General features: G+C 40.0%; 1 protein-coding gene across 3 annotated transcripts; it reads right to left on the bottom strand.

The window, feature by feature from the left end:
* On the bottom strand, positions 1-27,278 carry HnRNP-K (Heterogeneous nuclear ribonucleoprotein K). Of its 3 annotated transcripts, none has more exons than XM_064690930.1 (9): positions 27,071-27,276; positions 14,784-14,887; positions 14,632-14,688; positions 12,779-12,822; positions 11,416-11,488; positions 11,219-11,314; positions 1,727-2,707; positions 1,496-1,665; positions 1-397 (listed from the first exon to the last, which is right to left on the bottom strand). In XM_064690930.1, exons 2-9 carry the CDS (start codon positions 14,880-14,882, stop codon positions 367-369), a joined length of 1,551 nt encoding a protein of 516 aa, XP_064547000.1. In that variant the 5' UTR covers positions 14,883-14,887; positions 27,071-27,276; the 3' UTR covers positions 1-366. The 3 variants fall into 3 exon arrangements, with proteins under 3 accessions (XP_064547000.1, XP_064547001.1, XP_064547002.1); XM_064690931.1 differs by having other exon boundaries at positions 1,472-1,665; positions 27,071-27,275; XM_064690932.1 differs by lacking the exon at positions 12,779-12,822 and having other exon boundaries at positions 27,071-27,278.

Genomic DNA, 27,278 nt, shown 5'->3' with positions numbered 1-27,278 from the left:
TTCGTTTTATTTTATACTTTATTTGTTCATGCTCCTTATCATGTATATATTTATATATATGTGTATGCTCGTATAGAGAATTTTAGGTTGGTTTTAGGGGCACATTTGTAATATATATGTAGCGGGCGGGTTGGGGGTTGAGGGTTTGGGGGCCGGGGGTAGGGAGTATGTAGAAATTACTTAAACTTAGAAAAGAATTATATTTACTTTCTAGATATTGGGGGGACACTCTATAATCAGTTGCTTATGTTTTCTTTTTTCTTTCTTTTTTTTTTTTTTTGTTTTTTAGTAAACTTTAAAGTTAATCGTGGATGCAGCTCCTTCTCCTTCCTCCTCCTCGGCTGTATTGTTGTTGTTGGAGTCCACTTAAATGTTTCGCCTGCCATTCTCGTGCACACTGAAAGTGAAAGATGGGTGGAAAAGCAAACGGTTGCGAAAGCATTAATAAAAAGGTTTTCCAATTAGCGGATACATCGAAGCATTAAGATAGTTAAGCAAAAATATATAACATAGTTGTACAGTGAAAGCTCTAATAAGGAACAGCAGATCTCTGGATTTAAATAAAATTAAATATTTTTCAATTATTATAAAATATTACAAATTAATTATTATTTAATGTATTCATTTCTTAACACTTTTCGAGTTTGTTTTTAATATATTCTTTATAAAACATATGATTTAAATAATATGGAATATTTTTCCAAAAATTTAAAATATTTGATTATAAATTATTATTATTTAAAGTATACATTTGTTAAGATTTTAATTTGTTCGAGTTTGTTTTAACTAATTATTTACGATTTAAATAAAATGCAATATTTTTCAAAGATTTTAAAATATTTGAAACGAATTATTATTAAATGATTTAATTTTTTAAGAGATTTTCCTTTTTTTCGAGTTTGTTTTTTATATATTTTTTTTTGATAAAACATAAGATTTAAATAAAATCGAATATTTACAAAGATTTTAAATATTTGTTAAAAGATTTTCCTTAACGCTTTTCGAGTTTGTTTTTACTACTACTTTGTAAGACACGAAAAGAGTTCGTCCTCGTCGAGCTTTCACTGTAAATGCATGTGAATGTGGGAGGGGCAAAGGACTGTGTTTGACCGAGACACGTTTAGTACAAGTTAAACTAATGTATTTTTTTTTGTTAAATTGATTTTGTTATTGTTATATTTTTTTGTTTGTGGCACCACCGAAATTATTATTGTTGAAATGAAGAGCACAATGCGCGCCATAAGAAGACAAGGGATTTATTGTTATTAGCAGAGACCAAACAACAAAATCACTAGTCTTCCATACGGAAAGCATTCCATTCGGAGACGACGGTTAGTTAGAGGCAGTTGATGATTGATTGGCTGATTGATTGATTCGATTCGATTCGATTTAGGCACTGGGTTAGGAATTGATTGGATGTGTGTGTGTGTGGGGTTTTAGTAAGTCATATGAAAGGAGTTGTTGTGCATACTTTTAGTCTGTTTGCGAGACCAACCTCTGTTGCAGCAGATACTGGGCCATTTGTATTTGCTTGGGTGTGCCCGAGATGGTGATGATGCGATCGTTCGAGCCGGGCAGCGGCTCATCAATGGTTATATACGCACTCGACTCGTTGCGAATGCGCCTAATGCGACCGCCGCCCTTGCCAATTATAGCGCCAGCCAACTGTGGAATAAGGCGAAAAGATTAGTATCCAAATTGAGGTCAACGAGTGGTAGCTACTCACATCCTTGGGTATGGTGACCTGTGTGCTGTTGTTGGGATCATGGCCCTGCGGTATATTCGACGAGGCGTTGGCGCTGTTGTTCGAGCCGCCGCCGCCGTTGCCGCCGCCGCCGGCATTGAAGCCGCCAGCGCCGTTGTTAGCACCAAGTCCGCCGACGCCGCCGCCGCCATTGTTGACGGCGCCCAGGCCGTTGCCCAGACTGCTGTTGCCGGCGCCGTAGCCAGCGCCCAGGCCGTTGCCCAGACTGTTGTTGCCCGCACCGAAGCCGGCGCCGCCGCCGCTGTTGCTGCCCTGGCTCTGGCCAAAGTTGCCCAGGCTGGGCAGATTGCTGGTGCCGCCACCGCCGCCGAGCTGACTGCCGCCGCCGCCAAAGTCGTTGGGCCCGTTGCCGAAATTGTTGCCAAAGTTGCCGCCGCCGAAGGGGCCACCGCCACCGCCAAAGTTGTTGCCGCCGAAGCCGCCGCCATTGTTGCCAACGCCGAAGCCGTCGGCGTCGCCGCCGCCGCCATTTGCCCAGGGATTGATGAAGGGATTGTCGCGTGGTCCGCCCATGCCGCCGAGGCCAGTGGCGCCACCACCAGCACCGCCGCCACCGCCGCCGCCGCGGCCGCCACCAAAGCGATCATTGCCGCGGCCACCGTTGCCGCCGCCGCCACCACCACCACCACCGAATCCACCTCCGCCGCCACCACCAGCACCGCCGCCGCCGCCGCCACCACCGCCGCGATTGCCGCCACGCTGACTGGGACGCGTGCTGCCGGTGCCGGTGCCATAGCCGCCATACTCATCCGCATAGACGCGGTCAAAGTTCATCGGATCATAGTTATGTATGGGCCCCTTGATGGGCGTGTCACGCGTCAAGGTTATGACCTCGCGCACGGCATCAATCACCTGGCTCTGCTTGCCCACCGTTTGCACGACACGATCCGTGCTCTGCGGCGCCACATTGGAGAAGACCTTCAGGAAGCGACAGCCAATGCGCTAGAGGGAAGAACGAAAAAGGATTGTAGAGTTTAAAATACAGTGAAAACCGAGCAAGGCAAACAAATAATATAAAATATAATATAATTATATGATAACAAATATTAAATATTTATAATCAAAAACTTATTTGAAGAAATCTCCCAAATCAAAACTCTTTCCATTCAGCGAACTCTTAGAAACTCTTTGAACTGTTTACTATAGCGTGCTTTTACTGTAGGTAACTATTGTAAACAATATGACTATGAAGAACTAAAAAGATTGTACAGTTTAATATACAGTGAAAATCGAGTAGTAGAAAGTATTTTTAATATGTTGCAAAAGAATTTAAATTTTCTTGAGTTTTAAAAGTCCTTTGAGAGTTATATTATAAAATATAATAATATACTTCCTAATCAAAAGCTCCTTTTGAAGAATTCTTAATATGAAACGGAACTTATAAATAATAAATATATAAAATATTATTATTATTTAAATTTATTTTAATTTTTATTTAATTTTTTTAAATATTATATTAGTCCAAGTCCAAGCTTTATCTATTCAGCGAACTCTTAGAATTGTTTCTTTGAATTGTTTACTATAGCGTGCTTTTACTGTATGTTAACTATTGTAAACAATATGACTACTTTCTCGCTTAAACACGCACACACACTCAACGTGCCTGCGTCCTGGTTTAGTCAAGCATCTCAAAATGGCTGACAGGAGCAGGAGCAGGAGCTGGAGTTGGCAGGCGGGCAGGCAGGCAGTCAAAGTCGACGCGGCAGCTGCACAGTTTAAATCAATTTTGGCCATGACTGTGACCCATCCGCAGTAGCACGGCTTATGACACTATGGCCCTAATCAAGAGGCACAATAACAAACACTTTAGCCATGATCCTCTCGGCAGGCAGGATGTGCAGGCACTTCACGGCTGGCGTTAAGCTGCGTTACCTGCCGGCGGCACAGCTGCATATAAAGCAGCTCCTGCACCGGAAGTTGTTGTTGCCGTCTGTTTTTGCCCCCGCTACCAAATTTTAAATGCGTCTCTCGTCGTTGTCGTCTGCAGCGGAAGTGTAAATGTGAAATTCGATAGCCACTTAGGAGTGCATGTTGTAAGTGTGTGCGAGTGTGTGTGTGTGTGTGTCGATGATAGGGGCACAACACAGATTTGTGTGCCTACGTGCATTGGAGCCTGCTTCCGTTTCCTCCCCCCCGACCCCTCGTTTGCCCCTCTGGCGCAGCTGCGTGTTTTGTGTCCTGATGATTGCATCATTCCTAAAGCCCAAAATTCTCAGCCACAGGCAAATTGCGTGCTACCCCATGCTTAACTCTGTGTTCGAATGACCAAAGGCTGCGTCATGCTTAATACACACACACACACACACGCACACACACACAAGCAGCTCGCCTTTTGGCCTGCACCCTGGCCGCTGCTCCCTTGGCGACAACTCGTTGCGTGTGACCCCCAGACAACAATGGCGACACATCAAAAACTGCTCAAGTGCCCCCACGTTGAGCCTTATGAATGGCAGGCGCAAATGTTGACTCACACACACACACTTATTACAAGCTCTCTGTGTGTGTGTGTGTGTGTGTGTCGGGTTTTTTTTAAGCTTTTATGTCACAATATTAAACATCAAAAGGCAGCGAGCGAGCGACTGGACGCTCATTGAATTCATTATTTAATTTAAACACAACAACGAGACACAGCGCGCTGTGTGAGTGTGTGTGTGTGCGTGTGAGGGTGTGCGCGCGAGTGTATGACACACAAATCTATAGATATACATATATATATATATATCTACAGAGACGAGCGCGCTGGGCTCAAAAGTGTAGCATACTTTTTGGTGGCCGCACGAATCAAATACAAAAACTGAAACTGCGAATAGCAGCAAAGGAAAAAATGTAAAAGGATGTGTTTGCGAGTGTTGTGTGTACAGGCATGCTTGCACATACACACACTCACACACACAGCCGAAAACTACACACAAATTACGCTTTTTAGTTAAGTTAGTCTTATGAAATATGGTCACTCATATTTAAAAAATTGTTATTTCTCTTAATTTTTGTGTTTTTGTACCTTTGCACATTTTGTTTATCAACTGTGTGTATATATACTTTTGAGTAGCACTGTTATAACTGTTTATATGGCCTGTAGCAGCAGCAGCAGCAGCAGAAGAGGCAGCGCGTGTGTACCGTGCGCGACCAGCGCCAATGTCGAACTAATTGGGTTCAACGAATGCCAGTTGCCATGTAAGGAGAAGACGCAGCCAGCCGGGGCAGAGAAGAGAGAGAGAGGCAGCGAAGAGAGCGCTTAGCAGAGCAGAGGCAGGCAGAGAGAGAGCACAGCAGGCAGGCAGCATGTGCGCGCCTTGCCTTGTGGTTGTTGTTTTTGTTGTTGTGTCCTGGCTATAGGCAGTCAGTTAGACGGCTTAAAGGCTACGCAGGCAGGCAGGCAGGCAGGCAGGCTGCCGTCGAGTCAGTTAGGCAGGATAACAGTAGAGCGGACGCTGCTGCTGCTGCTGCGACGGCTGCGGCGCTGCTGCTGCGACGAGGCGCAGCTGCTGCTGTCGGAACCGGTGTATTATTCAGCTTCTTTTGCTCGCATTTTTTCCTCTTTCTTCATTTTTTTCGGCTCTCCGTGTGTGTGTGTGCGTGTGTATTGACGCATGCGCAGTAAAATAGGCGCACACTTACGCACACATCCTGATAGATGTAGCCATGGCAAATGAAACGTAATCATTGCTGCCATCTACTTATTAATTTTTATGCTTCTACTTCTGCTGCTTCTTCTTCTTTTTGTTGACTTTGTTGCGCAAAAATTCTAAGCGGCTTTTTATGCAAAGAAACTATTTGCGGGCGGCAGCTGCTGCTGCTGCAGCCTCTTGAAGTGCTTCCTTGACGAATATCCTTAAAGCAGCAGCAGCAGCGGCGACAGCTTGCAACACTTGTGCAGCAGCCTCTGTGTGGCACGAGTGTGTGCCACCAATAATGCAGCTTGTCTGTAATTGAGTTTTTGCGTACTTGCTCTCGAAAGGACATCCAAAAAAAAAGAGAAAATCATCAAACAGCAGCTGCAATTAGAAAACTTTTTCGCCCCAAACAACAGCAATTGGAGTAGGAGGAGGAGCACCCAGCAGAGGGGTACACTCTGCCACCAAAATGAGCTGTCAGACCGAAGAGGCAGGCGCGGCACTTAAAACAAAGCGGAAGCAGCTCAACAACATTTCAGTTGATGCCACATACAACAAAAGCATACAAAACTGAACCGGATATTGACAAGATTGCACTGCGCGACACACTAAAGAAGGAGAATTGGAGCGCAGGGGAGGGGGCACAGCAGGAGCAGCAGCAGGAGGAGAAGAAGGAAGCGGAGCAGGAGCAGAGGCAATGTCAGCGACAGCGTCGTGTGTTACAGGCAAAAGTTTCATAAGCGAATTATTCGTCAATTGATCAAAGAGAGCAAACACAGGCAGGAAGAGTGCCTTGGCATGCTTGACTAGAAGATACCCTGTAACAAGCTGCAAAAACAGGCAGCAAACTGCCCGCTTGAGACATTGACTCAGCAGCTACTCTTCTGGGTTGGAGACTTTATAAAAACCGGTTTATTAATAACTTTCGTTTATTTCCGGATGATTTATAGAATAGAAATTAGCAGATCTTAAAAACGCAATTTAGTAGTACGTATATACCAAAAATTGAGGGCCTCTCCGATTGAGTTTTTCAATTCAATCTCCAAATAGTTAGACAGTTTTAAGCTGAGTTTACTATAAGGCAAATTATATGCCGAGTTGTGATATTAGAAACTGGGCTAGTTATCGATAATTATCGATGTCGGAGAAACAGCGCGAGTTATCGTTCAAATAAAATACATTTAAGCTTTGTACGTAATTTAATTTGAATATTCTCTATTATTTAAAATCTCTATCCAAAGCAGGTTAAAAAATATCGAGGCTGGAAAACGATATTTATCGTTTTTGCTGCTTTGGAAAACAAAATTATACGAGCAAGGAAATCTATAGATGCAGTCTGTTAATGCTGTTTAGGAATATATATGTCTATAGAAATGACTACCTGCATACTTTTGCTCAACTTAATCATACCCTCTTCTCATGCATTTACAATCGGTCTAGGGTATAACAACAGCTTGTAAAGAAATGCCAAGGAACAGATGCCAATGCCTCAAGTCGGATGTCTTCAGCTGCCTCGTCGCGTATTTTATGTGTGTGTGTGCGTATGTGCTTGTAACACCTGTTAGGCATTCATTAAGAGAGCTGACACACACACACACACACGCACAGGCAGGCAGGCAACCAAGCAACCTAGTCCTAAGCGCAGCAACAATTGTAAGCCGCAGGGGCGGACTGAGCTGAACTGAGCCGAGGAAAGGGAAGGGAAGGGGCGAACAAAAGCCATTGGCACGCTGCTCAATTCTCAATGCCCATTGTGCCGCACATAGGCAGACATTTGGATTTAGTAGATGGATCAGACAGACAGACAGACAGAGAGAGAGAGGGAGGGAGAGGGAGAGAGACCGGCAGAAGCAGCTGCTGCTGCTCATTATTAGGGACGCCGCCTGCGCGACAGCAGATGCCGCCGCTCTTGAAGGAACAACTCATCAGATGTGGCACAGGACAACATTTAATGGACAACAGCTTGAGACATGACGAGCAGCCTGTTGGGAAAGTTGATAGCTTGGAGTAGAGAATATATACCTTTTGAATATATGTAGTATTTATAGCCACACACATGTTGGAGAAATGTGACAAATTTGGCGCCCAGCAAAGAGAATGTCGCAAGCAATGGAAATTGTGTTGCGGGTTCCCAGAAATGCGACAATTCATTTCAAAAATTGATCTTATTTAAATGCGGTATATGATATAATATGATGAAGAGGATATTTAACTCGAAACGCGTGCTATATTATATTTAATATTAAATGAGTTAAAACGAAATACGGCCGGAATGTAAAGGGACATATTGATCAAACCAAGGTCCAAATAAATACGGAATGTGTTTTGGTGATCTTCATCTATCTATCTATCTAAGTTCATATATGTATCTATCAAGATTATTATATATATCTATCTATGTTCATCTATTTATCTATCGATCTTTCTTCATCTATCTATCTATCTTCATCTATGTATCTATCTTCATCTATGTATCTATCTTCATCTATCTATCTTCATCTATCTATCTATCGTCATCTATCTATCTATCGTCATCTATCTTCATCTATCTATCTATATTTCATCTATCTATCTATCTTCATCTATCTATCTATCTTTCATCTATTTATCTATATTTTTTCATATATTTATCTATCGATCTATCTTCATATATTTATCTATCGATCTATCTTCATCTACCTATCTATCTCCATCTTTCTATCTTCACCTATCTATCCCTATCTATCTATCTACATCTATCCATCTATCTATCTTTCTATTTCTATCTATATCCATCTATCTATCTTTCTATTTCTATCTATATCCATCTATCCATCTATATCAATCTATCTATCTATATCAATCTATCTGTCTATATATCTTCATCTATCTATCTATCTATCTCTATCTATCTATCTATCTATCTCTATCTATCTTCCTATCTATCTACATCTATCTATCTATGTTCATCTATATAACTATCTTCATCTATCTATCTATCCCATATATCTATCTTTATTTCAGGCTAATTTTTCTATACTCTAAAACTTTAACCTTAAATAAACGTAAGAAAAAGAATATTTATTTGCGCTTCTCTCCTGATTTTCCACAATTTTACTTTACTGACAAGAAATAAAAATAGATATTTCGCACTCAGTGGCAGCCATATCCTAGCCTTATATAAGATAGCAGATATCCTTGGACGCACGCCTCAAGGCAACCTTATAACCTTTTATCAAGGACACACAAAATAAAAAAGAAGTAAGAACCAAATAACCGGCTGTGAGGAGGGCCAAAAACAAAAAAAGTCAAAATGGACACCAAAAAAGAAAAAGAAGAAAAAAAAACACGCAACACGAAACAAGGTAAAAGCGAGGCTGATAGCAGGATAATCAGGAGAACGAGGACACGCCAAACGAAATACCTTTTGAGCAAGAAATGAAAACAGCTGCTTGCCTGGCCAGTTGTTGGGCTGCCCAAGACAATGAAACGGGGACGCGACGAGTTGAGACGAGAAGTCTTCCCCTTACCCAAAAGACACAATCTGAGACACAAAACACATGCTGAGACAGAGACAAGAGTCTGGGACTAAAGACAGGCAACTGCTCCACTGGTGATCAGACAACAGCTGAATGGGCGGGCGCTGGCAGCTGCAAGGATGCCGCCAGGATATGCTACAAAGCAGCGCCCCGGCTTGAAGGATGCTGCCGGGCGAACGATGATGATGATGATGGCAAACAATTTTCACATTGCAGCATGCTAAGAAATTCCAAGTAAAATATAAAAGAAATGAGAGAAAAAAACTAAAGTAAAAAAGTAAACGCCACGTTTTCAGTTGCTCAAAAGGCAACAGGACACAGGCGCAGCTATGTCCTTTTGCCGTGCTGGACTTGTTGACCTCCATGGAGCTACAAGAAATCTAACGCCTACAGCATACCCTGTAATTGTACCGTGGAGATATTGGGTAATTGATTTGCATAAGTACAAGAAAATGTAGTTCCCTTTAAGGCAAAATATGTTAAAGCTTCATTTAATAACTGAAATATATATTTATATTTTGATATATTTCTTAGGACTTTCTTCATCAGACTTTGCTATCGATTGCATATGACTTTTTTATCCAGCAAGGCGTTAACTAGTTGGGAATTGCAAGCGTCAGCAAATCGGACATACCAGTGCCTTTTTTTTTAAATATATATAGATATATATACATATATATAAAGGACTCATAAGGGGTCTAGAAATAGAGACAAGATTGGGCTTTCTTGCGAGCACCTAAATCTAGACTTGCCAGCTTTAAGCTTATATCAACCTTGTTAAGCAGTTGCTTACAGGGTATACAACAGATATGAATATGAACAAGAAAGGAGCAGGAGCAGTCAGGCAGGCAGTCACGGCACACAAAGCAAATGCGACTTGCAGACACATTTTTTGCGTGCGCTCAAAAGTATGCAATAATAAATTCACGCGCGCCTTTGTGCGACTCGAGCTGAGCGCAACGGTAGTCAAGGCAGAAGGAGGAAGACGAGCAGGAGGAGGTAGGGAATGTTATAGGTGGGCCACCAGGCGGCACAGAGCATTGCACAGCCCAAGGGGGGAGGGGGAGGGGGGAGGGGTGCGCAGTAACGAAAACAAAGACATTCCAATTAAAATGCAGCCACTTGGCAGCAACTACTCATTGTTAATTAATAAGAAACAGGCCAAACGCACATTTAAATGCGCAAGGTAGAGCAGGACGAGCAAGAAAGTCAACAAATAGGCGAGCTACAGTCGGGTGTAATCGACTAAGAGATGCCCTGTAGTCAAACACATGAGTGTTAATTTATGGTAGATGCATATATATAGAGACGCGCTGCGAGGAGCCTCACAGTTTGAGCAGCTATTAGCTGCACAGTTTGAGCAGCTTTCGGGTGCACTCCTTGAAGAATGTGTGCTTAAATAACTAAGGTGTTTACTGTCCAATTGTTGTCAAACTTTCAGAGCTTAAAGAAGACATTTAATTGTGGGCGCATCCCAAAGTTGAAGCCTGTATCTCTATAAATACGAGGGAGGCATGAAATCAGGAATATTCCAATGTTGTATTTAGAATAAACTATGTAAACTTCGAGAAATGCATAAAATGGGGCTTGGAAAAGTTATCATTAGGCTTGGTTATGATATACTTCTCAAATCGAACGATTATTCCTTCTAGAAAGTATTTAAAGGCGACCTCTTCACACGGACGAACACGGCTAGCTCTGGAATGCGTACATGTTGTATGGCATCGGAACTGGAAAAACACTTATTACGCATTTTCAATGGATGCAGCGTATAAATACTTGCGAGCTGCCAATCGACAACTTTGCTCGAGTGTGCGTATGTGTGTGTGTGTGTGTGTGAAGGGTGTGCTTTACAATTGCGCAATTGAAAAGCGCTTGACATGTGAAAACAGCCTGAACACACCCTCACAGACATTCTGCTTGCAATCGAATTGCGTTGGTAATGGCGACAATTGCGTTATGAAGGAGAGCCTGTGCAAAGAAAGAAACATTCTCAGCAGGAGCTGGCCAGGATTCATGCTGCACATAAGTGAGTGTGAGTAAGTGTGTGTGCTGCTGCTGTCGTTGACAAGTGAAGCTAACATGAGGTAAACTATGTGACAGTAGCTGCTATCGATTGACAGCATGTTACCAGCGACTTAACGTGACCGATGATGCAGTCTAGTGAAGCAGTCCAGGACCTGCGTCAATTCGCAGGACTATAATTAGACTTGTGCATCATATCAGCTATTGACTGCCTGACAGCGGTCACAAGCTACATCTTTCCCACACTTAGATAGATATATATATATATGGATAGATAGATAGATATAGCTACTCACGTCGCGTATCTCCTTGATCTTCTGGCCACCCTTGCCAATGACGCAGCCGGCCAGGCTCTGATGGATTAAAAGGCGCACATCGAATTCCTCATCGCGCTGCGGGTTGAAAGAGAGGGAAAGAGAGAGAGAGAGAGAGAGGAATCAGTTAATGTAAATCATTTACAGATAGATCAAATAACATTTGCCATTCCACTTACCTCTTCAAAGTATTTCAGCATTTCGGTTATGATCTCCAGCGTGGAGTCGATATCCGTCGAGATTTGTATGGTGCTGTTAAAGTGCAGGGAGAAATTTGTTTGTCGGTTGTATAGAGAAGAAAATTAAGAGAGAGCAAGAAAGAGAGAGAGAGAGGGAGAAATTTAAAGTATAGATACATATTAGAAATACATAAACATACATTAGGCTCAACTTAAGCACTAGACCTGCATTAAATATAGTTTAAACGACTAGACAATACAAAATATCAACGAGGGTTGCCTTTGTTGCTGCTGTACTAAATGTGACCAGCTGCGAATTGACTTCAGTATTGGAACGTTTCGAGATTTTCCAGCACTATTCCGTTTGAATGGTGTTAAATAACTCTTGAAATAATTGACGATTCTCAAGAGTTTCTTTTGTGATATTCCTTGATTATATTTACATTCCAAAAACGGATTACATTAGATCCCAGATATAGATAAAATTAGAAGATATTATTAACGTGAATTTTCGCAAAGGCAACCCTCGTTTTGGACAACTTATCATATATATATTGAAGAGAAAGATTACGAGTTATGCTGAGATATACGACCTGTACGGCTGCTGTTCTTGTTGCTGTACCTACACTTAACCCAGAAACCACACACATCGAAGGACACACAAGACGCTTGCTGGGCGGGCGAGGAGGAATATGGATGGGCACAAAAAAAAAATAAAGAAATTCCATTCGGATTTTGGCCATTTTTTCGGGTTGATTGGGTAGACACGAGCGCATTTTGCTGGGTTAGTTGTACTCACGGAGCTCGAGAGAGAGTGCGGGGTTTTATTTTTTATTTGTATTTTTAATATTATTTAGTATGTACGTGTGAAGTTAATGCCGTGCAGTGGTATTTAGTGCAACGGTTAGTAGCAGCTATTAAATATGCTTGTGGAGTAAGTAGATCGAAAGACGCTGTTTGGGAGTTTGGGGAATTAAGGATATATACACATACAACTGGAAATTTATAAGACGTCGTACCTTCGATAAGGACACTAGCACATACAATAACAACAAAAACAGCGCGAGAGAGAAAGAGAGAGAGAGAGAAGACAGCGAGCGAGCGAGAGAGAGAGAGAGACACGCGTCCAGCAGGTACAAGTGTGTTCTTTGGTAAGGAATAATAATATTATAAATGCAATAATATTATATATGATACTATAAAAACAGAATATATATAAATTAAAAGGTTAACTAACTGTTAACAGACCTAACTAAGGCTAAAGGCTATTAAGTAAGTTCTTAATGGTTGTTTTGTTTTTTTTTTTGTAAGCTTATACATGATGAAATATTTGGTATAGATTTTAGATTTTGTTGTGGTTTACCGTTCGGGGCCTTGGGAATCGTCCACAGACACAGTGGCTTTATACTGTGCGTTACATTTGATGGTTGGACAACAGACGGGCGGATCGGGCGGGCGATTGAGCGGGCGGGCGGATCGGGCGGTCGGTCGGGCGATATTTCGATTAACGTTCGGTTGATTGGTTTGTGTATTTGTTTGTTTTTTTTTCGGTTTTAAATATATATATATATATATATATATATGTATTATTATGCATTATAGTTGTTGTTGTTGTTGCAATTGCCACATTTGTTGTTGTTGTTGTTGATGTTGTTTGAGCAGGGAGGACACAAGAGAGAGATACACACCCCCAAGCACACACGGGCACAACCACACGCAACGCACAACAATGGGAGGGACAACGGTGGTGGGCCCAGCATGGATACATCATACACACGATATATATATATATATATACACATATATATATGTATATATAGATATATAGGTGATTATATGTGTTTGTATATGTGTGTTGAGATTTATACAGATTTTATGCACATTTATTGCACATGTTTTTGGTTTTTATATACAGCAACGGGTCACGACCGCACGGGGCATTCAGACGGGCCGGGCGGGCAGGCAGGCAGGCAGGCGGGCGGGCGGGCAGGCGGTCGGTCGATTGGTCGTTCGATTATATATATATGTATATATATATATGGTGCATCGGTTTTTGGCATCGGTTTTTGTTGTTACATACGTTAACAAATTGTTTTTAGACGTAAGATTTGATGGAGCGCATGTCCAACATTCGGGCATTGATTTTCGATTATCGATACATATCGATTCATTTGGCATTTTGGTTCATCAGAGTTTCAGAGCAGTGGCAGGTGACGAGGAGCGATACCCAGACCCAGACACCAGGGGGAGACGCCAGTGTGTGTGCGGGGGACAGACCAGACCAGAATGGTGCGAGCGGGCGGGCCAGGCGGGTCGGTCGGTCGATCGATCGATTGGTCGGTCAATCGATAACAGTTGGTCGATTGGTTGATTTCGATATATATTTGGTCGTATTACAAGATTCGATTTGGTTTTGATTTGATTTCATATATATTTTTTTTTTCGATTTGTTTTCGATTACATATGGGTCGGTCGTTCGTAAGAAGTAGAGAGAAGAAGAGAGAGAGAGAGAGAGAAAATTGTTCATTTAGTTAAGGTTAAAAGCGTGTAAATTATTTTGTATTTTATATTGAATTATACAACAAAAAAGTAAGTGGCATATTTCTTGTTCATTGTTTGGTAAATAAAGCGCCTAAATATTATATTTTTAATTAAAGACCGGGTCAAAGGCGAGAGAGAGAGAGATATATAGACTGTTAGCTGAGTGCGGGCAGCCGAGAGAGAGTGGGAGAGAGAGAGAGTGGGAATAAGAGAGAGGGGGTGTGAGAGAGTTAGTTAGAAGCGTGTCGTTTAAGCTAGAGTTTGTTGTTAGATCGATTTAATGCTAGATTAAACACGCTGAAGGGAACTGAGAATAAGAGACGGGAGCTGCTATTTGCGGGTCCAGAGCGGCCAAAAAGAGACTTTAACTTGGACTAGATGATGGATGTAATACATATAATATATATACATATTTATAGAAGAGGAGAGCTTTTGAGAGAGTCGGAGAAATAGTAGCGACACACAAAGAGAGACAGAATTTGGAATTTGCTTCGCTTTCTCTTTAAAGGTCTTGCAAGCGCGGCGCAGTGAAATAAATAGTTAATAAATAATACTAGACGCTTCAAGTGTTTCTTTTTTTTTTCATTTCTTTTTCAAATATACTCGTTTTTCTTGTGTTTTTTTTTTATATATAGTTAGCTGAGCTTTGGTGTGCCGGGGCACGTTTTATAGTACCTGAGTGCGCATCTTCTGTATGTGCTGGCCTCCCTTGCCGATGACAGCGCCGGCAATCTGCAATGAATCGAAGAACCAACCAGACACATTTTACATATTGGCTACGATTTACGACCAGAGGTTGGGTTTTCATGGCTGGCAAATTTACTTACACTGCTTGGTATCAGTATGCGCACCGTTTCCTCGTTGCGTCTGTTGCGCTTCTGGTCCTGCGGGCCGTCGCCATCATTGCTTTCGCGCTTCATTTTCATTCTCTCTGCAAAAGTGTCAATAACAAAGCAGAAACACGCATTAATCAATTGGCTCGCTTAAAACCTGGCCTAAGCTCGGCTCGGATTACACATACGCAACGTGCGCCAGTTCGTATTCAACTGAACCGACGTACGTTTGGCTAAACTCAAGTCTGACAATAGTTTTGGGGCAAACAAAATGACGTTCAAGTCGCAGCTGTGATGCCCTTTTGTGCTTGAAGCAATCTCTACTTCCTCTACATAATAAATAAAAGGCAACTATTACGCCGGAACGTGACTTTAATGCTTTTGCAGAAAATAACTATGCATGCACACAAAATCTTCCGACCTAGAGAACTCTGCACTTTTCCTTTCAAATGGAATTTTGTATACTATTAAACGCTTCGTGGACATTTGCACTCGTTTGTTCACATACCTTCTCAAAATAGTTAATAAAACAATAAAAAAATATTTAAATTTTTATTATTTTTGGAATTGTAATATAAACACGAAAAAAAGAGAACTTTCTTAAAATGAGAGACTTTTGCAAATCATTCGACTTAACTAATGTCAAAGTGAAAGACAGTCATGTATTTTCGATATTTTTGGGAGATCTAGTGTTGTGTAAGACGATAAATATATTAGTTACTTAATACTACAAAACGAGAAGCAGTGTTGTAAAGCTGAATTTTGACGTTGATTTATTAGGCAAACGAAAAGCAGGCTTTGAAGCAGATTTCGCTACTTCTTAAATCGTTTACCAACACTTTGTAAATGTACAAAATAAGCAGCGAAATTTACTAGCACTGTTTATAGCATAAATATCCTATAGTTCACTTGTTACAAACCTCTTCTTAAAGTTGTTATGCTCTCTTTTACCTCAATTTAAAAAACAATCGAGTCGTCAAATGGCAGCGTACAATTGTGGGTTGGAATTTTCAGTTTGCCAAGCGCAATTAGACAACAATTCAATTTGCCTCATATCGAATTCATTGAAGTTGGAATGATTTGCCGACTGGTTTTGTGTTGGTGTTTTTGAGAATCGTGCAGCTGCCACTGTTTGAGAAAAGGCGTTCAAGGCATCTCAAAAAAAAAAACGGTGCCTTGGTGTAACAATCGATATATCTATCCAACTATCTAACTATATATTATACATATTCAGTTGCATACGCCCTATGCCCAACGCAAAGCTGCTCAAGCGGAAATGCCAGACAGCCAACGCTCAGAATAATATACACATATATCTCGTATATGTATACCATATATTTGCTGCTCTATATTATATATGCATAATTTAGTGCAATTTTAGACATCAAAGCCAGAAACAAAACGCATTAACAAAAATGATACATTTCTCAATTACATAATTTATGAATAACTACCCCAAATGCCAGTCTGAATACGTATATATATATATATATATATATATTTATATATTCATTTAGTAGTCGCGGTATATAAGTGAATCAAAATCTGTGCATCGGCAACAATTGAGGGGCTTTGTCGGACCGCCGCCGCCGCCTACAGGCCTGTGTCTGTTTTTTCTTTTCTCTTTTATTTGTTTACCCCTCTTCTAGCTAAAGTGAATACACACAACTCGGCTCAGATGTCAAAACATCAATTGTCCGAGCTGTTAAGTTGTCAAAACTATGTCCGATACAAAAGCAAACAGCAGCCGAGATTTAGATTTAAATGGGCTCCAAGCTCCAAGCCGTCGCACTGCGAATGAATCAGACAGCAATTACAGGTACATATATGTAAGTGCTTCCATATAATCCGAGCTGTATGTGGGCAGAGCTTGGCAAAGGGTAACAGCAACACCTTGAACAGGTCTTAGAGTCTTATTGAACAGTCGGTTAACTCTGTGCCCAGCAGAGCGTAAAGCCACAGCTCAACAAAAGAATATGAAGAAAATGGTTCTTTTCGACTTTTAACTTGGAACTGTTTGGTTTTCCCTCACGCTAGGTACAGTTGTGTTCAGCAACGAGTGTCTTCCTAATTATTTAATACATCAAATTATGAAAATTAAATGATAAAAGCCTAATTAGAATACACAAATTTCTAATAGCTAGAGGTGTTTTATTTGCCCGTCCGGCCAGCTATGCCCCTTTTCACAGCTAATTTTGTCAGTGACGTTATTAGAGCCTACAGCTAAGAATGAAGGTGTTCGTAGAAAAAGTCAACCATTTAATAGAATACCCTGTTTTATCTATATTTAAGTAAAGTTTAGATTAATAAAATCTGTTTTTCTATATCTGGAAAAGATTTTAGAAGTGTAGTCTTAGCTGGACTGCAATATAATTCTTAATAGTTAAACATTCCCTCGATAGATATATGATATGTGCTTTCTGAGTAGCCCTTATTTCATCTAGCAACAATTAGATTAAGTATCTAATTATCAATTAGTATCTTTTCGATTATTTTCCAGTAAGAAACTTCTGAATTTCCAGTAAGAAACTTCTTTTCAAACTCATATCGCTTTTATAATTAATAGAAAATAATTTTTGTTTCATCACAATTTTGGAAATATTCGCAAGTTTTTCAAGTAAAATTACCTTTAGCTTGGAACTCGTATCACAATTTGTCAATTTCACATAATATCCCAAAGAAATTTACAGCCAATTTTTGTATTTTCACATTTCATCACAAACTTGGGATTTTGATTATTTTTTTCTTCCACTAGTTACATAACATTTGCAGAAAATTATTGGAACTATTTGGTCAGGTTGGTGGAGCAGCAGGTGCTGTCCTGTTGCAGGTGCGGTAGAAAAACTAATGAAAATAAATTCGAGAAATCCGACTATTTATAGGTAAATCTTGGACATTGGACAAAAAGGCTACGGACCAATGGTACCCAAGGATCGGTTATGGATAGCGACGGAAACGGAAATCGTTGACCAATAGAAATCGTACAAATGTTCAAGTGACAATACCTAAAACAGGGGAAATTTGATACAAGGTACAGTTATGGATACCCGATGCTAGGCAACGCCAGCTAATTGTCCCCGACTGGCTGGCCACAACAGACAGCTGGTAGCCAGAAGTTAGACGAGCCGTACCAATAGATACAACTCCCACACAAATGAGAGACAGAGTCCCAGATATATCGGCGTATGTACAGGACGGCACTTGGGCAAAAGTGCATTTGCTATATCTATGATTGATAGATCTACACATATGTGTACGGGCCGGGGGCGGAGGCGGGGGCTTTATATAAGCAAAAGCCCAGGTAGGATATTATATATATACTATATATGGCATGTATAGACAAATTATATGTGAAAGCTTACATAGTAATTGGCTTTGGGCCCACTAATGAAACCAAAGGGCCAGCAATATAGACTAATAACTGAACTAGAGGATGGGGGAGGGGAGCAGAGATAGGTTAAGGGGCGACTTTTGGATGCGTCTGCAGCTTTATGAATATTATATATGGTATATATGCGTCGACTTCAGCTGATGTTTTCACATTATGCATTTTTAAATGCGCTTGTCCAAGACAGCAAAACGTTTAAAATATTAACAGAGGGGCTTGGAGTAGGGCTCATTTAGGAGCAATATGGTGGGGAGCGGGGGAGTGAGGTTTGATTTCAGGTCGTTTCGCTAAAAGCTTGGGAAATGCAACAAATTGCGGGCAAATATTATTACAAAGAGGCCGACGTGGCCATTGCAGCAAGGCCATCATTATATCTAACTGAGCTGTCATTAAAATACAGGTATATGTACACTCAGAGAAAAGGCGGGGTTAAGACTAATACTAATACTAATACAAATACTAATACTTATAGTAATATTAATACTAATTCTAATTTTTAATACTAATACTAATATCAATACTAATACTCATACTAATACTAATACTAATTCCTTTACAAATACTAATTCTAATACTAATACTCATACTAATACTAATACTAATACTAATTCCTTTACTAATACTAATATCAATACTAATACTAGTGCTAATACTAGTGCTAATACTAATACTAATACTAATACTAATACTAATACTAATAATAATACTAATATTAATACTAATACTAATACTAATATTAATATTAATACTATATTAATATTAATATTATATTATATTATATTAATACTAATACTAATACTAATACTAATATTAATTTTAATACTAATACTAATACTAATACTAATACTAATACTAATACTAATACTACTAACACTAATACTAATACTAATTCAATATTCAATATGAACTTCACAATTAAACACAAAAGTACTTATTACAAAAGTAAGCTTACAAGGTTTTCAATAGATATTTTTATTGATGGTTTTGGCTACCTTTCCATATTTAAAATATTTGTTGGCTGGCTCGAGGTCCGGACCTCGATATTTTAGATATTTTTATATTCTGAAATATTTCGGTCTTTAAACAAGTGCTTAAGATACGAATTTCTTAGTTAAAGTACAAATTATTTAATGTTTTTCAGCGAGAGCTTAAATAAAGTTCTTCAGAGAAGAATCTTTCGCATTTTTACAAAACTCTTGCGTTTTTTCGTCGAGTGCACCTTGCAAAAGATGACAGAGCAGGGCTTATAGACGCGACCTGTCTATTATTCATGTAATTAGAGCAATTTGCGGCATAATGCTTCGGATATCGACATCGAGTGCCTCCTCTTGATGCATTTGCAACAAGCTTGAAGGGACATTTTTCAGAAGGCGGACGCATTTTTAATTAAAATCCTGAGACTTTCAACAGCCGTTTGGCCCCAATAGCTTCGAAAGCAACTAATAATAGGTTAATTGCCTTGAAGCTAAGCTGCAGAGGAGGAGCGTTGGAGGGGGGGCGGGGGCACCAATGAAAGGGGACGTGTGAAGCACTTTGTAGTGGTTGCTTTGGCCAGCAGCTGCAGCTGCTGTTGCCTTAAGATAAGCCAAGTGCCCATTGATTAAAGCAACCGCAGTTTCTTAATCAAATATTTACAGCTTCCCACGGCATGTGTAAGGGGTGGTGGGAGGAGGGGAGGTGCAGGGGGAGGTAAAGGTAAGGCGGGTAGCTTAACAATTGATAGAACTAAGCAAGTGGCCTGATTGTGACATAAATGACAGCTAGCAATTATGTGAAAATCATTTGATTGTCACACACACACACACGCAGGTATACACACACACACATACGAAGACACATACACTCGCACACACACACACACACACACACACAGACGCTCACTCGCACATCCACATCCTGTTCAAATAGCTTTTGACAACGCACACGCGTCTAACCACAAGCGCGACCACGCCTACAACCCCATAAACATACTATATTAAAAGAAAAACAGGTAAGTTTTTAAAGGTCGCAAGTGGCCGACTTACAGACACCCTGTAAAAATACACGCACTCTTCCATTAGCCTTACAACATACAAAATTGATTCTAAAATAATTTCTGTTTATTCTTCGATAGTTATGAAATCGTGCGATATACCAAAAAGTATATAATGGTATATCTTTTAAAGGTGTCAAGTAAATCGAAGAGGGACTTGTTTTTAAAGCGACTTGGTAAATTTGGTGTCTCCAGATTTCAGATTACTTCAGCTATATTCAAAAAACCCGGGAATAAAAATCTATGTTTATCGAAATTTGCGAAATTAGATGAGTTTTAGATAAGTTAGTTCTGTGAGATATAGTATACCTTGAGATAGGGTATAAATAATAGGGACTGACAATTGATATCAATCGATTTTGGGGAAATTGAATGAGTTTGAGATAAGCTTATTCTGTGTATGATATAATAGCAGATATGATATAATCCGCAGATCTCGGAAGAATTGGACATAAGCTAAGTTTAATTTTAAGAGTATAAAAAATGGTTATTTTATATTATTATTTAAAGATGCCTCCTTGCGTCTAATACATCTTGATTATATTTATTTTCTATACAGGGTATTATAAGTTAACTATAGAGGTGGAGGGCAAGCCACATTTTTTCATGTTCCCGCACACACGCACACGCACACGCTCACAAACACGCACACACAGGTGGGTTGCTGACCACAAATATGTGAGAGCTGGCAAAGGCAAAGGCAAAGGCGAGACGTGCAAAACCGCCAGGAACAAGTCAGGGGGGAGGGATGGGGGGTAACATTCAGTCAGTAGCAGCAGGAAACGGTTATGCGAGCGCGTCCCGAGCATGCTGTTATTTTATGCAGGACAAAAGCAGAAGCATATTTTGTTGCCCCTGCCCCTGCCCCGCCCTCTTGTGTGTGTGTGTGTTTGTAACACTTGCCACCCCCCACCCTTCCTCCCTCCCCCCGTCGACCGCAGTCAACTTAATTGGACGCTGCTGCTGCTGCTGTGGCGGGGCATATGCGTTTGCCGGCCACTCTATAATTTAGCGGAAAAACAGCTAATGGACGGCCATGTCCACGCAACAACAAAGCGACAGCGACTGGGACTGGGACTGGCAGCAGGACAGGGGGCGGACGGTGCAGGCGGAAATGCACACAATTGACAATTCTCATCGTAGGAAATAAAAAAATACATATATACAAAAAAAAAAGATAGCCGCCTTCCCTTGCGCTGTCTCTATCTATGTCTATGTCCGTTTGTGTCCGTCCACTTCAAGGCTTTTATGGACATGTCAGCGTGCTCAGCGGACCAGCAGTTCGTTCGGTCATCGCGTGTCTACCAGCTCCCACCTAGCGCGACATAACTCCCTCCCCTCCCCTCCCCAACCCCAGCCCACAACCACCTTGCGAGGTCCCTGCGCTAATAACTAATGTCCTTATGGCGTGTGGCTGCCCGCCGCGACCGAGTTTGAGGTACAGTAAAACTTTGTCCACTTTCCTGCCGCCGGGCAAGTTAGTGTCTTGTCTGTTCGGCTCTCTCTCTCTCCGCTCTATGCTCTATTAAGCATTCGATTTGAATTATTAAGAGGCTTCGATTGAAAAGCAGTTGCCCCAGCCCCAGCCCCAGCCTACACTTCCTCCCTCTTAAACCAACCCAATCCAACCCACTGACAGCAAACATTGGGCCATAAAAAGTGGCTACAAATTTGTATACAGCCCCATGCGGCACTTGCATCTTGACTTATTATGCGCCTTTATTTTGCTATCTCAAGACCTGCATACTAATCTAAAAAAAAAACAGCTAAAATCGTATAGTAGTTGTTTTTTTAAGTTTACCTATTTCTTTTAATTTATATTCTTTTTAATGTCTGTATATCTTTATATCTTTAAGCGGGAATTAAGCTCGCAACAGATCTTTAGACTTATTCACTTTTGAAAGGAACTAAGTTTTCCAGTTCTAAATTTACAATTAAAGCCAAGGTTTTTAGTTCGAGGAGAAGTGCTGAAGTGCATTCAGGCAGAATATAACATACGGGCTAGTAAGACACTTCATAGCATCAGAAGATATATAAATCATCAAACCTACGATAATATTCGCATTTATAAGGAAGTTGAATATGTAAGCAAATCTCTAGAATCAAAAGATATAACTACAAGTCAGATAAAGGACTAGAGGAAGACTCCTAAGAGAATGGTGGAGTTATACGCAAAAGATCGTAGCTAAATATCGATATTTATCGATAAGCAGGCATGGCTAAATCGACTTAAAATTTATATACTATATATAATCAAGCATAAGCCCTCTTCACACATTCCAACATTTTGTTTACTCGTGGTACAACACTGGGAAATTCAGAAGCTCAAAGATATAAGCAAAAAATCATAGCTAAATATCGATATTTATCGATAAGCAGACACGGCCATATCGACTTAGCTATATCGTCACTCCAATCAAGAATGTATATTCTATATATAGTCAAGCACAAGCCCTCTTCTCACATTTTTTGTTCATCTTCCAACATTTTGTTTACTCGTGGTACAACACTGGGAAATTCAGAAGCTCAAAGATATAAGCAAAAAATCATAGCTAAATATCGATATTTGTCGATAAGCAGGCATGACTATATTGATTTATCTCCATCTTCATTCTAATCAAGAACTTATATAATATATATAGTCAAGCACAAGCCCTCTTCACACACATTTGTTCATCTTCCAACATTTTGTTTATGCGCGGTTCAACACGGGGAATAACCCGTTGGCTTTTATAACCTATAAATGTTTAATTTAAGCAAATTAATAGTTTTCGTTTTCACGATTGCTTTAATTAAAAGCATAAATAAGCAATTAAATCAGCTGCAAAACAATTGTAGATGTGCACATGAATTTTCTGCCAGTGTAATTGCCATGGCACAAACATGATGTTTCGAGTCATTGCAAGTGAGGATGACGATTGTATAATAAACAAATACCAAAAACAAACACATATATATACATTTTTCATAGATATTTGCAACAATACGTAATGTCATGGGAAAACAAGAAACGCTGCAAGGCAGCTCAAGGCTTCGGGCCTGTCGTCTCCGCTGGAAACGTGTTTTTGTCAGCCATCGAGTATTAGCATAAAAAACAACACAACAACATTTATGTTTTGCTGCCTGATGCCATTCAATAAGACAAAAGCCATCAAAAATACTTGAACGAAACATGTTTTCAAAGGGGGTGGCAAGAGGCAGAGAGGGAGGGGGAGAGGAGGGGGGCTAAGCATGCAAGGGAAAGCGTAAAGTGGCGTTAATAAGTTGTTTAAGTCTGTTTGTGACGTCACATGAACAAATCATAGTCTTGTTTACCACTGCTAATCTCTGCAAATGTACTTTACAACACTAACAATTAACCCGCATGTGAGCAGGCAACGAAATGGGGGAAACACATTTCAAATCTTGTTAATGCGGGCAAAAATGTTTATCTCAAATGCAAAGCGTAGATTAACGTTGAAAGCCAAAAGATAAAGAACGTTGCTTTCAATATTTTTCCTGCCTGGGCAATATATAGTTTTTGTAGATGCAAATATTGAATTCAATTTGAAAATATGACCATATTTTATAACTTGGTATGGCAAATTCCAGACTCACAGCTGCATCGCTTTATCAGACATTACAAATATGTGCAAGATCTTTAAGTAGCAGGCTCCAGGCACATTCCAATAGATTTGCTGTGCCTCTGGCCAGAAATAGAAGAGCACATTTAATTTCATTTTGGGTAGCTCACAATATTGTGAGTATATAGATAATATATCTATAAGATATGGTCTTTGTTCATAGCTCGGATCAGCATAAATTAGATTATACATTTGATTATTTATAATTTGACAGGCACCCAATAATTGAAGCTGGCCACAAACACATGCAAATGTCAATTAAGTTTCGGAGATGCTTTAAAAAGCAATTCAAAGCAGTTTTTATTTTGAGGCTCACATTTGAAAGTCAACCCTCGTACATATTCATACACATATGCGAGCCACAGAACGAGATTCGGAGTGTGCAGTTTTTTGGGCCTACGGGGAAATCAGGAAACACAAAATGCAGCTACAGAGTAGCCACAACAGCAGCAGAGAGAGAGCCAAGGGGCAAAGTAGCTGGCCAAAATGCTGTTGCAGCTGTTTTTGCCAAAAAAAAAAAATAAGCGAAAAGCAAAAAATAGTACATTAAAGTTAAGCTGATTGCATTTGCAGCAATGGAAAAAGTGCATAAATATTCCATGATACCGAGCAGCTCATAATTTATGAATAAACAAGCACAACGTTTGAATAAAGCCAACTAAAAATCAACAACAACAACGACAACAACGACAACAACAACAACAATATGGAAAAGAAAAAGGCTTGTCATGGCGGGATTTCGGGTAGGCTGGCTGTATGTTATTTATGAGTATATAGGCCGAAACAAACACCTCCGCCTAAGAGAAATTTCATTTAATGAAAACGAAACAATTTGTTTTTTTTTGGTCAACGAATTTTGAACGTGTTTTTTTCGGCTTGTCACCAAACGTAAAACAGCAAAAACAACGAGGACAACAACAAACAATACGCTCGGCACACATTCAACTATATATACGTATATATATATATAAATATTGATTGATCTGTGTTTGTATATTTGTTAACAAGAAAAACGAGCCGCAACAACAAATCGCACTTTAAGGCCTGCAAAATAATAGAAGAAATTACAAAAGTGAACAACATTCTTGACAAACCAATAAAGAAGACAATGAAAGGCTATCTTAAACAAGCCGAAGTTTAAATACCCTTTTTGACACATGGCTTACGGGCTCGCACGCATGTGTTAAGTGTTGTGAAGCTCATAGCTAGATGAGTGTGCGAAAATAAACAAAAAAAATGTCATACACAACCATATTTGAAGTACTTAGATGTTATAGGACATGGTCCAAATATAGCAAACAAATTATTCTCTTAAACTGAGGTTCGCATAGAAAGACAGAAGGAATTTTTTTTTTTTTAGCACTAATCAACACTATAAACATAAATTTACGGATTCGAAGAGTTCTACTTCTATGCATTGTCCAATTATAATACCCTCTCTGAAATAGCAAGAGAGCAAATGTAGTCGGCTAATAAAAATACAAAGTTTATTTGCAATAAACAACAACGAGATTTTAGCTCAATGTCAATGAACGCGTTACACAAACACAAGCGCACACACAGACACAAGCACACAGAGACACATCCATAGACATGCTGTCTATTGTCAGAGCGCGTGTGAGAGAGAGAGCGAGAGAAGCACGAATAGAGATTTAGAGATAAAATACATACATACATATATGCTCATATGTATTGTATATATATATTTATTCTGAGAACAATCTCAGCGATTGGCGCACTCTTGTAGATTGCCTCACTGTCAAAATATGCAAAAGGAACGCTCACACACACTTACACACATACCCATACACACACAACTTGGCACGCCATACAAATTAGCAATTTGGTAGCTTTGGCATCCCCCTCTCCCCCCCCCCCCCCCTTATCCCTTGCCAAACAAGGCAAATAAAAGTGAGCGCTAAACTGGAATCCACAGGAACAAAAGCAAAAGTCAATTTTTTTAAAGAGCTCGTTTTCAGCATTTTTATTATTTTCTTGCTTAATGCTTTAAGCCAAATTCCAATCAGCTAAAATGGCAACGAAACGACGACTCCGACGAAGAAGGTGTCAAAAACTCATTCGTCTTTTGTGAGCAACGCGTTTTTATACTCGTCCCGAGAGGCGATTACAATGGGCATATTATGAGAATTTTGATCCAAAGAGGATTTTTTTCACATGAAATATACTTTTTAAGTTATTTTCTAGTCTAAATTTGACCATATCATTTAATTAACTTCTATTAAGTGTTTAAAAACAGAGGAAAGAAACGAATAAACAGCAGGTAAGTGTTGAAAAATGCTAGTTATACATATATACATTATACATATATGTAAGTGCGGGTATGTGGAAGTCGAGCACACGTGCCCAATTATATTTTATATGTAACCGATAACAGGCTTAATCAATCGATCAATCGATTGATGCTGATCATCGGAACGAAGCGTCTACAATAACGGCAAATACTCTGCATAAAATATAGGTTAGGCTATTTGCGGCTTTTTGCCATATTTGTCGCGGGCACGTTGAACTCTGCGGCTTAGCGAAGCGTGGGAGTTACTATTTCGAGTAAACAATTTGTTTTGATTATATCTCAACTCGACTCGGAAACAACAATAAAGGCAACAACAAAAAAACTAAATTACACTATAATGAAGTTACATGCGTGTGTTTGTGTGTGTATGTGTGTTGCCGGCACACGCGGTAGCCAGCGAAAAGGCGCGTGGAGAAAAACAAAACAAGAGACAAAAGCAAAGAGACAACAACGACGCCGACTGCGACGCCTTTGCACTTAAATGCGGAAAGAAGCCGGCGAGCCAGCGGCGCACACAAGTGCAAGCGAGAGGGTACATGTAACAGTACAGCAAATACGCAGGGCAGCGCAGTCGACGTCGAATTTTTTTTTTGATCCAAGAACTTTTGCATGGTGGTTGTTAAAATTGTGAATGGAAAGCCAAGAGAAGCCACGAAACTTGGAAACAGACAGTGCACAAGGGCTGCAATTGGCAATGTGCCTACCAAGAAACTTGGACGCTATGAAAAACCAATATAAATTTGATGTCTTTTTACACAAACAAGCGAAACGAACAAATATTACGCACCACACACACACACATGCACCATTGCTATAAATGTAATGCGAAAATCGTATTATTGCAGGGCAACACATTCGCAACTTCTTGGTGACAAATTCTTTACGGTTGCCTTTTTTCTCTATACGTCGCGTCGCTTTTCCACTTACCTCTTCCTTCTGGACTTCAATGATGTCTCGCGTGCACAATTAACACTTCTTTCAGTTCACACAAACACCAATAAACTTGGCAGTTATCCTTTGAATAGTTTCTTTATTTTATAACACAAAACACGAGCAATTAATAACCGAGCATTAAAATGACTGTACGTCTTTCGTGTACTTATTTTTGCATTTTTTGTTCAAACTAGAGATGTGC

This window comes from Drosophila montana, unplaced genomic scaffold (genome assembly GCF_035044405.1).
Source record: "Drosophila montana isolate Dmon_TW-CO22-7 unplaced genomic scaffold, ASM3504440v1 contig_3319_1, whole genome shotgun sequence".
In the NCBI taxonomy this organism is placed as follows: domain Eukaryota; kingdom Metazoa; phylum Arthropoda; class Insecta; order Diptera; family Drosophilidae; genus Drosophila; species Drosophila montana.
The sequence above is the reverse complement of the archived record's forward strand: the minus strand, read 5'-3'. Positions and strand labels throughout refer to the sequence as shown.